Source organism: Mastigoproctus giganteus, chromosome 14 (assembly GCF_048544385.1).
Source record: "Mastigoproctus giganteus isolate SK-2022 chromosome 14, ASM4854438v1, whole genome shotgun sequence".
NCBI classification, from domain to species: Eukaryota; Metazoa; Arthropoda; class Arachnida; order Uropygi; family Thelyphonidae; genus Mastigoproctus; species Mastigoproctus giganteus.
Genome location: NC_143588.1, coordinates 154,723 through 169,269, shown reverse-complemented (window position 1 = coordinate 169,269; position 14,547 = coordinate 154,723). Strand labels below are relative to the sequence as shown.

The window sequence follows — 14,547 nt, the reverse complement described above, 5'->3', positions numbered from 1 at the left end:
GGAGAACTAAGGGGTGCTCTTACCAAGATAGGCTTGAGTTCTGCAAATTGCAAATGATCTGATTGAGGTGTATAAGGCTTTGAATGGGTTGAGCAAGCTCAATGCTGATGGGATTCTTCCTCTTGCTCAGATTAACAACCTGAGGGGGCATAGATTAAAATTAAGGAAAGACCGTCATAGAATAGATGCACTGAAATTTGCCTTTAGCCAGTGGGTAGCTGATTTCTGGAACAGACTTTCATCTGTTGTTGTGGAAGTTGATAACTTAAATAACTTTAAGGCTGAGCTAGACAAGCATTTGCTGATGCTGTATAAGCTTGCTTTCTTGCATCCTCTGCCTCACCATGCTAATGCTAAAGCCTAATAATAGCCAAATTCATACAATAGAATTGTCATGGATTCGAACAGAATGTTGATAATATCGAGGCCCTCCTCCATAGGCACATGCTGGTGTTCCTTTGTTTGTAGACATATCTAAAGGCAAGTGAAGACCCTATCTTATGTAATGTCAGCATAATATGCAAAGTCAGAATTCGGAACTCTTTGGACAAGTGGAAGAAATGGATACAGGCCAGTGTCCTTTCTTTCCAAAAAAGGATTACCCATCTAAAGCCACCAGCCTTTTGGAAGTCGAAAGATGGATACAACAAATCTGAATAATGGCCAAATTGAAATTATTATGGTGTGCTGTAGATCCATTGAAATAATGATGACATCAAGGTCTTCCTCAAACAATTAATCAACTTGGTTATGATGCAAGAAAGCAAGCTTATAATAGCATCAGCCCAACAACAAAAAAAAAAAAAAAAAAAAAACGCCTTCCCGTTTCACCCATCCATTCACTACAAAGTTTGTCTAGCTCAGCCTTGAATTTATTTAAGCTGTAAACTTCCACAGTGAAGTATCCCATCAGCATTGAGCCTGCTCAAACCATTCAAGGCCTTGTACACCTCAATCACATTACATCGCAGGTCTCCAGATGCTGCAACTGACAGAATTTAAGCCTCTCCTGGTAAGAGAACCCTTTTGTTCCACTCACTAATCTCGTTGCCCTTCTCTGTACTGGTTCTAGCAGCTATACCTAAAATGAAGCCTCGAGACCTGTATGTAGCTGGGGCTTGACTATTGCCTTATACAAGGGGATAATCACCTACTTATCCCTGCTAGCAAAATTCCTGTATATCATTGACAAGGTCCCATGAGTTACTCTTGCACCTGTTTGCACTGCTGAGAAAACTTCACATCTGACTGCACAATTACCCCCAGGTTTTTTTCATTCTTCATTACCCTGATTGTAGTACCATACAATCAGTAAGTTACTCTGGGGTTACTGCTACCCATATATACACAGTTATGCAAGTAATGCTCATTTCCCTTTAAAGGGAAATGAGCATTATTTGCATAACTGTACAATTATTTGCAAAGATTGAGCTGGGGATGGACCTGCCCATGGAGGAGTTGCCATTCTTGTGGATAACCATTTTCCCTTTTCAAGCACCATTTACCATTAACTTAGAGGTAGTAACAGTTTGTTTAAGGCCGACCGGGCTAGCCGATTGGGTAAAGTACCTGCCCGGTAACCCAAAGGTCGCGGGTTCGATTCCTGCCTCGGGCTTGGATCAAAGTACTGCAAAAACCTTGGGAGGTGCAATATGGCCGCAGAAGCCGATGCGCCAACAACTACCAAATCAAAAAAAAAAAAAAAGTTTGTTTAAGAGTAGGATTTCTCTTAACTGTTTGTTCCATCTGTTTGCCACCTGGTAATGACAACTTTAAGGCAGACCTTGATGATCTCATTAAGCAGTTGCTGTCCTCTTTTCTATTACTTGGTGATTTCAATGGACCTACTACTCCGTAGTGTTGAAATCAGTATAAGGGGTTGGATTATCAAATGTATACTTGAAAAAAATAACCAGGCCCTCCTTCTACATGCATTCCCATACATTTACAGCGATTGACCTCTCTGTATGCTCCCTTTGTCTCCTCCCTTGTGTGTATGTTGAATGGGAGACTGAAAACAAACTTTATTATAGTGATCACTGCCTTGTGATATACACTCTTTGCAAAGGATGACCATACCACACATTGAGGATAATAAGGTGGAAGATTGATTGTGCTGACTGCAATGGCTTCAATCATCTGGCAAACTTTAATATAACTACAGTTAGCCAGGAGCCAATTAATAATGCAGTTAAGTACATCACAGAAAGTATTGTTCAAGCAGCCACGATTGTAATCGAGTCACTTTCCACCATTTCCAAAACCATTATGGAAATAAGTATGAACAGTTGAGAAAAAAAAATGATCAAAACAAGCCACGGGAGATATTTTCTTGTTATTCCCACCACAGATAATCTAATAGGTTTCAGAGATTCACTTGCCAAAAGCACATTACGCAGATGTCAGTCAGAAGGAACCTTAGATCAGCTTCACATCTTCCATCAACCAATCTTAAATTCAGAAAATGAAGGGCAGATACACATTGCATCCTTCAATGATCCTAGAGCATAATAGATGTGCAATTTTTTTAAATTTTTTTTTTTATGGAAATCCCAAACATGAGAGGTATCAGAACATTATAGTACTTAGTACCGTGCATGGGTTGGAGGTTGAGAAGACGAAAGAAGATATTTGTTGACATTAGACTTGAACTGCTGTAGACCGTAAATTTCAGGAAATGCGTATGAAGGAAGGTTGTTCCAGAAAACTTCAGTTGAATGAATAAATGAGAAAGATGAAAAGTTGGTTCTGTGAGTTTGAAGTTAGACAGTGAATGGATGTTGGCTGGTGGCTTCATGTGTTCAGACTGTTTTAAAAGAAAGAGCAGGAATTATAGAAGCCAATTCAGAAAAATGGTGCCCATGGAAGTATCTATAGAAAATGCATGCAACAGAAACAGTACGTGTATGAGACAGCGAGTGGAGAGACTCTGTTAGAGATGAATCATTAATTAACCTAACTGCCCTCGTCTGAGTGGAACCTAGAAGCCTGAGAGAGAGGTTTTGGGGACACCGCCCCAGATGTTGGAACAATATTCCATGGTAGGGTGGATTTGCAATTTGTACAGAGTGAACAGCTGTTTGGAAGAAAAGTAACACCGAAAGCAAAAGACAAAACCAAGTTTTTAGATGCAGAGGAAGTAATATTTGTAATGTGCTTATGCCAAGAGAGATTAGAAGTCAGGGTAATCCCCAAAAGAGATATATCATCTTGCCTGGAAATTGGAGTGTCACCAAAGAGAAGTTTAGAAGCAGAAGAATCCTTTTTGCGAGATATAAGACAAGACTGAGTTTTAGAAGGGTTGAAATGAACTAAGTTGTCTTTGCCCCACTGGAGAATTACCTGAAGATTGGCATTTAAGGAATTGGAAGCAGATTTTCGAGAAGTTGAAGCTGATTGAGCAGGACAAGGTTTCTCAAAATGGAAAGTGGAATGCAATGTGCTATCATTGGCAAAACTATGGATAGGATTTGCAGTCAAGGGAAGAAGGTCATTAATGTACAAGAGAAAAAGAGTGGGGGGTAAGAATTGAACCTTGAGGGATACCGACATTAGTGGAGAAGTTAGAAAACAGAGAGCCATCTACCATCAACCTCAGTGAGCGATCAGAGAGAAAACTGGATAACCAATTACTAAAAACAGTTGGCAAACCATAAGATGGAAGCTTGTTTAGAAGACCTTTATGCCAAACACGATCAAAAGCCTTTGAGATGTCAAGAGCAACTACTTGTGTTTCATGGAAGCTTGTTTAGAAGACCTTTATGCCAAACACGATCAAAAGCCTTTGAGATGTCAAGAGCAACTACTTGTGTTTCATGGAACCTTTCCATTCAATTAGTCAATAAATGGTTAACATAATCCAGAATATCACCAGTGGATCGACACTGACAGAATCCATGCTGGCGATCGTTGATCAGACGGAAGGTTTCTAGGTAGTTTAACAGTTGGTCATTAATTGATTTCTCCATTACTTTAGAAAGAGTAGAAGTAATTGCAATGGGACGATAATGGGATGGGAGGGATTTGTCACCCTTTTTAGGAACTGGCTGGATATGGGCAAATTTCCAAGCAGAAGGAAAAACACCTTTGGAATAAGAAAGTGAAAAAAGGCAGCAAAGAATGGGAGTAAGTTCAGGAGCACAGGTTGTGAGAACAAGGGGAGAAATACCATCGGGACCTGGGAGCTTTCTTAGCATCAAGATTCGTCAAAATCCTTCTGACATCCTTTTGACGGAAGACCACAGGAGGCATTGAATGGAGCGTGTTGGGAATGGTGGGAGGTGTTTTACCAAGATCATTAATACATGAGTTGGAAGAAAAATGGGATGCTAGCAGGTCAGCTTTATCCTTGGCTGATGTGACAACAGAACCATCTGGTCTGGACAGAGGTGGGAGCAGAGATGGGCAAAAGTTGCAGCCAATAGCTCTGGCAAGAGACCAGAATGCTCGGCTAACATTAGGGCAAGAAGCAAGTTTTCTACTCTTAGCCTGTTCAAACTCTAGTTGGACTGATTAATAAGTGCTTTACAATTGTTGCGAGCTTTAGTGTAGGCAGAAAATGAAACTGGAGAATTAGAAACAAGCCAATTACGATATGCAACATTCTTCTCTTGAACAGCCTTAGCACATTTATTGGAAAACCAAGGTTTAGATAAAGGACGAGATTTTAAAGTGGAGTGTGGGATAAAGGATTCCATTCCTGCAAGAATAATTTCACTGACACGATCTGAGCAAATGTTGACATCGGAAGTTTTGAAACAGTAATCCTACCAAGGGAAAGAAGAAAAATCTCGCAGGTCATCCCATTTTGCATTCTTGTAATGCCAAACAACACGAGGTTGGGAATAGCCATGAGATAAAGGTCCCATTGGAGAAGAGACAGTCACCAAGTTGTGATCTGAAGTGCCTAAAGGACCTCTCACTTCGACCGTGTACTTAGAAGGGTTGTTTGTGAGAAAAAGATCAAGCTTATTGGCTGTATGATTAGGATTATCCGGTATTCTTGTAGGTAAATGAACAATCTGGTTAAGTAATTGCAAAAGCCTCAGCATATTGGCCAGCTGGGTCTGTGTGACTAGAAAACGGAAGCTACCTGGAGTTGTGAACATTAAAATTACCAAGGAAAATTACCTCACTGTTGGGAAAGTTGGACTGGAGAAAGTCAAGTTGCAAAGAGAGGAAGTCAAAGAGTTCCAAGTGATTACTGGAGTTTGGAGAACGGTAGAGAGACAACAGATGAATTTGACACAATGAGGTAGAGAGATTTTAAGCCAGAGAAGATCAAAGAGAGGAGATTCCAAATTGCCAAGTCTCTGACAGGGAATATCAGAACGGACATAATCACAAATACCGCCTTTGAGGCGAAAGGAATCATACAGCGAATAATTTGGGCATCTGAGATGAGCAGTAATTGAATCAACCGATAACTGAGATTCTGTCAGGGAACGTACATGGGGTTTGGCAGACTGCAAATTGAAATGGACATCGTTAAGATTAGAATTGAGACCACGTATATTTGTGAAATGAATTAGGAAGTGCTTGGGAGGTTTAGATCTTTTCGCAGATAAGCTTGCTCCTTTAGTTTGACAATTCATGGTGTATTCAATAGTGATAAAAAGTGAGTGGGACATGCTGTATGAAGTAATGGAATTTTTGGATATGGTGTACACATGGTAAGAATATACCCAGATCCTTGACATAACGTGGCCTCGACAATGCTCCCCGCATAAACACTACTCGGACTCCCTCCAGTCACTATCTGGCAGAGTAGAGGTAGCAATATTATACACTAGCTGATCCGGAAGCCTCCTAGAGAGTTACCAATAGGTTTGGTCCGGTGTACTAACTAGCGGCCAGCCTGCGAACACCGTTTTAGAGCTGTACCTTCGAAATGTAAGGAGTATTGGATCTCACCACGATGTTCATCATAACCTCAAAAGTCATCAATCATACTGCATGATGGAAGAATATGAGAGGGGTTGACCGGAACTTAGCTCTAGAGACTAAACATGGGTTCCACCACTTCAAGCCTCCAATAAGCAAAGTGGTGGTATTGCAAATAGTTGGTGAGAGTCATCTACCACCTAATACTCCCTGGTAACATAGAGGGACGGTGTTCCTCCCTGTGGTGTGGGCACCACACCTCTACCCCTGCTTACGTTGGTTCACACCTGGGTGGTCACCCACCATGTACTTGTGCATGGAGGTTATACCCAGGATTACTAATAGTCCCACCATCGTGAAGGTGCAAGCAGAGGATTTGGCTGTCACAGACCGTCTGGACTTCGCCGAAATTGGGTCCACTTGACTTGAGTGTCACCCGAATATCAGTTCCATCAGCATTTTAGACTCCCAGGTAGCAAGTACAGCTTGTCTGGCCTATCTGAGAGAATGTCAGTGACAACCTCAACGACCAAGTTGATAAGTACAAACCAATAAAGGTAAGAGCGGGGGCCGGATTGACACTTTGTGATCATCCGACCTTGAATCACAACGCGAATTCGATGCTGCAGTGATTGGGTGCTAGAACAGCATTTAATAGCCGAGAGCACGGATTTTGACCGAGCCCGACGATCATCTCATTTAGAACAATTGCCATAAGAAAAGTAATATGGCCACAAGTCGAAGGGAATAAACACAGAAAGTCAAAGAAAGAGAGAGCCCCTGACAATGGAACAGACTTCCATCCCTTGTTGTGGAAGTTTCTTTTTTTTTCTTTTTTTTTTTTTGCTGATTCTGCATAAGCTTGCTTTCTTGCATCATATGCCTCTACTAATGCTAATGTCAAGAGGATGAATGAGAGGCGTTTGTGAAGAAGAATGTTTGATTTACAATTAACGAACAAAAGACCAAGGGGGAGACCAAGAATGAGATGGCAAGACATGATAAAGACCGATGTCATTAAGAGAGGAGGAAATTGGAGTGAAATCAACAAGAGAGAGAAGTACACGGACAGGGTATGGTGGCGAGGCTTCATACGTCGACGTAATGTATGAATAGTGTAACGATGATGATGATGAGGTGCCTTTTGGGTTATATTGCTAGTATAAATTAAACTGATACAGGCATAATGATCGATTGCTACATATTCAATTGAAATATATAAAATCTGATGTTATTAAATCTTTATTGCTATAATCTTTTATGTTAAAATCTTTACTGCTATAATCTTTTACATTATTAAATCTTTACTGCTATGATCTTTTATATTTTATTTAGTCACTGCAACTTGCAACATTTTTAATGGCAGTTTGTCACACCATAATTGTAGTTCAGGATTGGTTTACTGATCTCAATCTTCTCAGGTAAGAAATTAAATAACTATATAATTGCTTAAGTATCTTTTGCTGATCATGCACACCAAGTGCTTTGTTGCTTTGCCCATTCATAATTTTCATGTATTTATCTATTTTTTTCAGCCTTCATGAATTGTTTTTCTTATTCAGAGCATACATAGCAAATTGATTTTCAGTAAATTATTTGAAGAGTTGAGGAGAAAATTTAAAAAAAAATTAAATTTAATAAACAACCATGTCTGTCTTACTTTCTTGTGGGATTCAATATTTCTTAAGTGAATGTTTACATTTATCCAAGTAATCATTATCAAATTCTACTTGATAAGGTTCTCTCACCTCTAAACCCACAGTGAATTGATGTATACCCCATATTGCCTGCATTTCGGTTTGTGTGGTTGACCCCATAACATATGCTTGTGCTCTCTCATACTGCTGTCTGCAACTTTCAAATACTCTTGTCACTGCAATTTTTCCTCTACTCTTCCCCCCCATCTGTATTATATTAATGATGTTTAATTACATTTTTATTTAATTTCATCCTATTAATTACATTATTTATTTCTTGTGGAAATCATGTATATATGTATGTATGTATGTACGTAAGTATTTTTTTTTATGAAAATTCCAAACACAAAAGGCATTAGTGCCTATAGTACTTAGTACCATGCGGGGGACTTGAAGGTTGAGATGAAAGAAGATAACTTGTTGACATTAGATTTGAATTTCTGTAGATTGTAATTTTCAGGAAATAGGTCTGTAAGGAGGTTGTTGCAGAAAACAAAAGTTGAAGGAATTAATGAGGAGGAAGAAAAGTTGGTCGTGTGAGTTTGAAATTGAGCAGTAAAAGGTTGCTGACTGGTTCAATCAATTTTTTGAACTAGTTTGGGGGAGAGGGAGAGAGAATCAGAATTATAGAAGCCAATTCAGGAAAACAGTTCCATGAAAGTATCTATAGAAAAGGCATGGATCAGAAACAGAACATCTATGAGACAGAGAGTGGAGAGACTTTTTTAAGAGACGGGTCATTAATTAACCTGATTGCCCACCTTTGAATGAAGGGGGTATAGGCTCACCCAGATGTGAGAACAGTATTCCATGGTAAGATGGATCTGAGATTTGTGCAGAGTTAGTAGTTGTTTAGAAGAAAATTAGTACTGAGAACAAAAGAGAAAACCCAGTTTTTTAGATGCAGAGGAAGCAATATTTGTGATGTGCTTATGCCAAGAGAGATTAGCAGTCAGGGTAATCTCTAATAGAGATATGTCATCTTGTGCATGTTATCAAAGATAAGCATAGGAGAAGAAGAATCCTTTTTTTTTTTTTTCAAGAAATAAGATAAGGCTGAGTTTTAGAAGGATTGAAATTAACTAAGTTATCTTTTTTTCCACTGGAAAATTACTGTGAGGTCAGCATTTAAGAAATTGGTGGTGGATATTCAAGAAGTTGAAGCTGTTTGTGCAGGGTAAGGTTTCTCAAACTGGAAGGTGGAATGCAGTGTGTTACATCAGCAAAATGGACCGTATTTCCATTCAATGGAAAAATGTCTTTAATATTCAAAAGGAAAAGAGCAAGAGAAAGAACTGAACCTTGTGGAACACCAGCATTAATGGAGAAGTTAAAAGACAGAGAGCCATCTAACATCACCTGCAGTGAGCACTCAGATAGAAAACTGGAAACCCAATTGCAAAAAACAGCTGGCAATTCACACATGAGGAATTCTTTTGAGAATGGGATTCCAGAAGTATATCAAACTGTAACGAGGAGTTAAATGACTTTGTGATAACTAAAAGGCAAGTTGAGGAGAATTTGTTGAGAATGGACATAAAAAAGGCACCTGAAGCAGATGGAATCTGTGCAGTTATATTAAGGGATGCAGCAAACGACGTAAGCAAACCCTTAGCCTTATCAATAATATACAGGACCTTGGCTAGCAGGGATAAGGAGGTGATTATCCCTTTGTATAAGGCAATGGTCAGGCCACACCTTGAATACTGCATACAGGTCTTGAGACCTCATTTTAAGAAGAATGTAGGAACGAGTACAGAGAAGTGCAATGAGATTGGTGAGGGGAATAAAGGGGGTGCTCTAACCAGGAACAGCTTACATTCTGCAAATTGCAGCATCTGGAGACTAGGCACCTGTGAGTTATCTGATTGAGGTGTATAAGACTTTGAATGATTTGAACACGCTCAGTGCTAATGTTATTATTATTATTATTATTGTTGCTCTTATATTATTCCACCCTGATTGGGGGATTCCTGCGGGTACTGCTGCCAAGTACACAGAGTAGTTGTAATATCTGGTGTTACTGTTGGTTGAGGAACTCTCTGACTATCTTACAGGTGTTCAGGATTGCGACTTTCTGCTATTGCTGCCAGGCTGCTATATAGAGTCTTTGGCACCATACTGGTGGTTATGATGATGATCAGGATGGTCGTTACTTGTTGCACATGTCACATCTCTTTGATCCCCTGTCTTAGGTTCGTGTACTTCCTGATTTGATTTTTTCCCCATGGGTTTTCTTCAGTTTGCAAGTGTTGGGTACCACTATGTCAATCAGCTAGGTAGCCTTTTCCTTCTTGTCCACAACGGTTATGTCCAGTCTGTTGTGCGGGATTATCTTATCCGTTATTATGGTGCGGTCCCAGTACAGGTTGTGGATTGGGATCTCTAGTACTGCCTGGGGTTCGTACTTGTAGTACGGTACACTTTTTTCGATCAACTGCTATTTCCTTGCTATCTTTTGATGTATTATCCTGGCTACCTGATCGTGTTTATGAGTTTACTCCGTCTGGGTGATCACTTTACATCCCACGGTGATGTGTTGGATCGTTTCTGAGGCCAGGTGGCATCGTCGACATGTCATCGGACACTCTGGGCTCCTTGGCGATGTATTTTATATAGTTCCTGGTGTTGATTACCAGGTCTTGGATGGTGAGCATGAATCCTTCAGTCTCGGGGAAGAGCGACCTGCTCATGAGCCATGCATTGGAAGCACTTTTTATCTGTGTGATCTTGATGGAGATCATTGTAGTGTCTGCCATGGAGTATCTTCCCTGCCCATCTTTTTAGCTTCGTTTGTGCCTCCTGTTTGGGAGGGGACTCCTTGCATAGGTTGAGTGGGGTATATCACTTGTCTGTCTTCCTTATGGCCTGCTAGAGTGTTGCTGTGTGTTTCTGAAAGTAATCCTTCAGGTTAACTATCGCTGTCTTCTGTTGCTCAACGAAGTCTATCAGGCCCCTTCCTCCTTTCCAGGCAATTGTCAGTCTCTCCACGGCACATTTTCGGGTGGTGTTGGTGGCTCTTGGTCATACTTGTCCTTGTCTTTCTCATGATATTCTCCAGCTTGGTGTTAGTCCAATCTATGACCCCGAAGGAGTATGTTAGCACTGGGACTGCATAGGTGTTTATGGCTTTAACTGTGTTCCCTCTGTTCAGCTTTGCTTTCAGCAGGCTTCTGAGTCTCTGATGGTATTTTTCGGTCAGGCAGGCCTTAATTTCCTTGTAATTTCCTCTCCCTCTACCATGGCTTTGATCTCTTTACCAGTGTGCAGCTGGTAGTTTTAGTTGATTAATTTTCCCTAGTGCAATCCGTGTGTCTTGAATTTGTCTAGACCAAATTCCATCCTAATATCATTGCTGAATTCTTCGGTGGTCTGGAGTAGTTGCTGGAGGTGCTTCTCAGTTTCCGCTTAGAGCTTGATGTCATCCATGTACATCAAGTGGGTGAGGGTGTACAGGTTCTTCCATCCTTCTTTGAGGTTATATCCATACTTGCTACTGTTGAGCATGGTGGATAGTTTGTTAAGTGCTAGACAGAACCACAATGGGCTCAGGGCATCTAATGGTGGTACTCCATTTCGGCATTGTTTCTCCTAAGAAGTTTGTCACTGTTGGATTGACCTTGTAGATATTATTATTATTATTTGCTGTATGGTGCAAGGAAGCATGAGGCATATGCTGCACTAGCCAAAAAAATTTCTAAGTTACCCTGAGAGAGAAAGAGAACGAGAATCAGAAATAGATGGGAATCACCAAGAAAGAGAAGATTGATGGTATCCAGCTCAGGACCCTGGGTGTGCCAACCCATACTCACCAGATGTAAGTCTCTGGATAATTCCGCTTGCTCAGAAGTGCAAATATTTCCGCAATTCAAAAAAGGTGACAAGAGTAATTGCAGACTTATTAGCTTAACATCTGTTCCAGGGAAAATGATGGAATCACTGGTTAAAGAAGTAATGTAGGATCATTTGGACAGGCATGCAATTATACTCCAATCACAGCATGGATTTTTCAAGGGGTGGTCTTGCAATCAATTTGATTGGTTACTATGATGCAGTGACCAAGGAACTGGATGCAAAGAATAATTTTGACATCATATACTTAGGTTTCGGGTAGGGCATTTGATATATTGCACATAAAAGACTGCTGTATAAACTGGAGCAGTGTGGCCTTAAGGGCAAGTTACTACTCTGGATAAAGGGATGGAAGAAGATAGAGTGATTACCAATGGGCTCTACTCTTTGTGGACTGACATTATTAGTGGAGTTCCCTAGGGTTTGGTGCTGGGTCCATTGTCGTTTTCAATATTTTATCAATGATATTGATGAATGTATATCAGGCTTAATGTCTAAGTTTTCAGATGATATAAAGGTTGGCACGGCGATTAATGACAATTATCAGGATGAGCTGCTGCTGCAGCAAAATCTAGGAAAATTGAGTCAATGGGCTGAGAAATGGCAGTTGAAGTTTAACTGACAAATGGAAGGTACTGCACATGGGTAGTTGTAACCCCAGAGTAACTTATCGACACATGGTATTACACTCACAGTAGTGGAGAATGAAAAATATCTGGGGGTAATTGTGCAGTGAGACATGAAATTCTCTGAGCAGTGCAGTTTTCTCAATGATATATGGAAACTTTTGCTAGCAGTGATAAGAAGGTGATTATCCCTTTAAGGCCATGTTTAGGCTGCATCTTGAGTACTGTTTTACAGGTAGTAGTAGTAGTAGTGGCATGTGATGCAAGAAAGCAAATGTATGAGCTTATGCAGCATCAGCCAAAAAAAAAAAAAAATCACACCATTCCCTCCAAATGCCTGTCCAGTTCCTCCTTAAATTTATTCAGCCTATCAACTTCCACAACGACAGATGGAAGTTTGTTCCAGCAATTAACCACCCGCTGGCTAAAGGCAAATTTCTGCACATCTATTCTACATCTGTCTTTTCTTAATTTGAATTTATGCCCACTTAGGTTCGTAATCTGAACAAGTGGAAGGATCCCATCAGAATTCAGCGTGCTCAACCCATTCAAGGCCTTATATACCTCAATCAGATCACCGCGCAGGTGCCTAGTCTCCAGCCACTGCAATTTGCAGAACTTAAGCCTCTCTTGGTAAGAGGATCCCTTCATTCCCCTCACCAATCTTGTTGCCCTTCTCTGTAAACGCTCAAGTAAATCGACATCCTTCCTAAAATGAGGCCTCCAGACCTGTATGCAGTACTGTAGGCGTGGCCTGACCATTGCCTTATACAGAGGGATAATCACCTCCTTTTCCCTGCTAGCAAAATTCCTATATATCATTGACAAAACCCCATGACCTGCCCTGGCAGCCTGTCTACATTGCTCAGAGAACTTCATATCTGACTGCACAATTACTCCCAGGTCTTTTTCATTTTCTACCACCTTAAGTGTAGTACCACACAGTTGGTACGTTTCTCTGGGGTTACTTCTACCCATATGCAGTACTTTGCATTTGTCAAGGTTAAACTTCAGTTGCCACTTCTTAACCCATCTGCCCAAATTATCTAGATCCTGTTGCAGTAGCACACTGCCATTACTGTCATTAACAACCCTGCCAACCTTTGTATCATCTGCAAACTTCGACATTAAGCCTGATATACCTTCATCAATATCATTGATAAATATACAAAACAACAGTGGACCTAACACCGAACCCTGTGGGACTCCACTAATAACATTAGTCCAAGAAGAGCAGCACCCATTGATTACCACCCTCTGTCTTCTCCCACTTAACCATCCTTTTATCCATTGTAGCAACTTACCCTTAATACCATTCTGCTCCAATTTGTACAATAGTCTTCCATGCGCAACTGTCAAAAGCTTTCCTGAAATCCAAATGTATGATATCAAAATTATTTTTTGCATCCAGTTCCTTTGTAACCACATCATAATATCCTATGAAATTTGTTAGCCAAGACTTTCCCTTAACAAACCCATGCTGTGTCTGAATGATTGCTGGTCTTGTCTAGATGATCCTGCAATGCATCTTTAACCAGCGACTCCATTATTTTACCCGGAACAGAAGTTAAACTAACTGGTCTGTAATTACTCGTGTCACCCTTCGATCCCCCTTTGTGAATTGGGGATACATTTGCACATCTCCAGTCCGTGGGAACTTCCCCTGAGTCCAAGGATGCTCTCATAATTATGGCTAAGGGTTTGCTTAGTTGCTTTGCCGCCTCCTTTAATATAACTGGATAGATCCCATCCACCCCAGGTGCTTTTCTTACGTTTCACTTCAACAATTTCTCTTCCACTTTGCTCTCAATTATTACAAGATCATTAAGCACCCTGCTACAATTTGATAACCTTCTGCCATTTTCAAACCTTAATAACTCCTCGTGTGAATGTAGATGCAAAATACTCATTCAGTTTGTTTGCTATCTGAGCAGGATCATCAACAGTCGAACCATCGATGTCAAGTGGACCATTCAGATTCATCCCCTTCCTTTTAGAGTTTATATAAGTAAATAAATCTTTGCTGTTTTTCTTAGCATCTTTTGCCAAGGATTTCTCGTAATCTGCCTTCGCCTGCCGAACCTCCTTTGTTACCTGGTTACAGATTAACTTATATCTGCCATAGGCTTCTGAGTCGCTTGATAATTTATATGCATCCCATGCATTTTTCTTCTCTGTTACGAGTCTCATTAGTTCATTTGACAACCATTTAGGCCTAAACCTTGAACAATATTTCTTAATAGGTATGAAACTTTTAGTAGCTTCCACGATTAATTCCTTGAATGCTTCCCACTTAGAATTTACTGTTGGTAACATCGTCAGTTGATCCCACTGTACAGAATTTAAAAACTGTCGGAGACCACTGTACTCGCCTTTACGGAAGCAAAAACCCTTTCCTTTACCCCTGATGGTAATTAAATCTTTAAGTAAATCCCATGTCAGTACATTGTGATCACTGCCACCTAGTGGTTCTTTTAAATGCAAATTCC

At 40.4% G+C, this 14,547-nt stretch overlaps 1 protein-coding gene across 1 annotated transcript in view; it reads left to right on the top strand.

The window, feature by feature from the left end:
• Positions 1 to 14,547, top strand: part of LOC150074941 (nonsense-mediated mRNA decay factor SMG9-like) — a 314,293-nt gene that overhangs the window by 175,023 nt on the left and 124,723 nt on the right. The window contains exon 6 of the mRNA XM_090388997.1: positions 7,219 to 7,304. Within this exon, the coding sequence (XP_090245123.1) occupies positions 7,219 to 7,304 (86 nt within the window). The remainder of the gene's footprint in view (positions 1 to 7,218; positions 7,305 to 14,547) is intronic.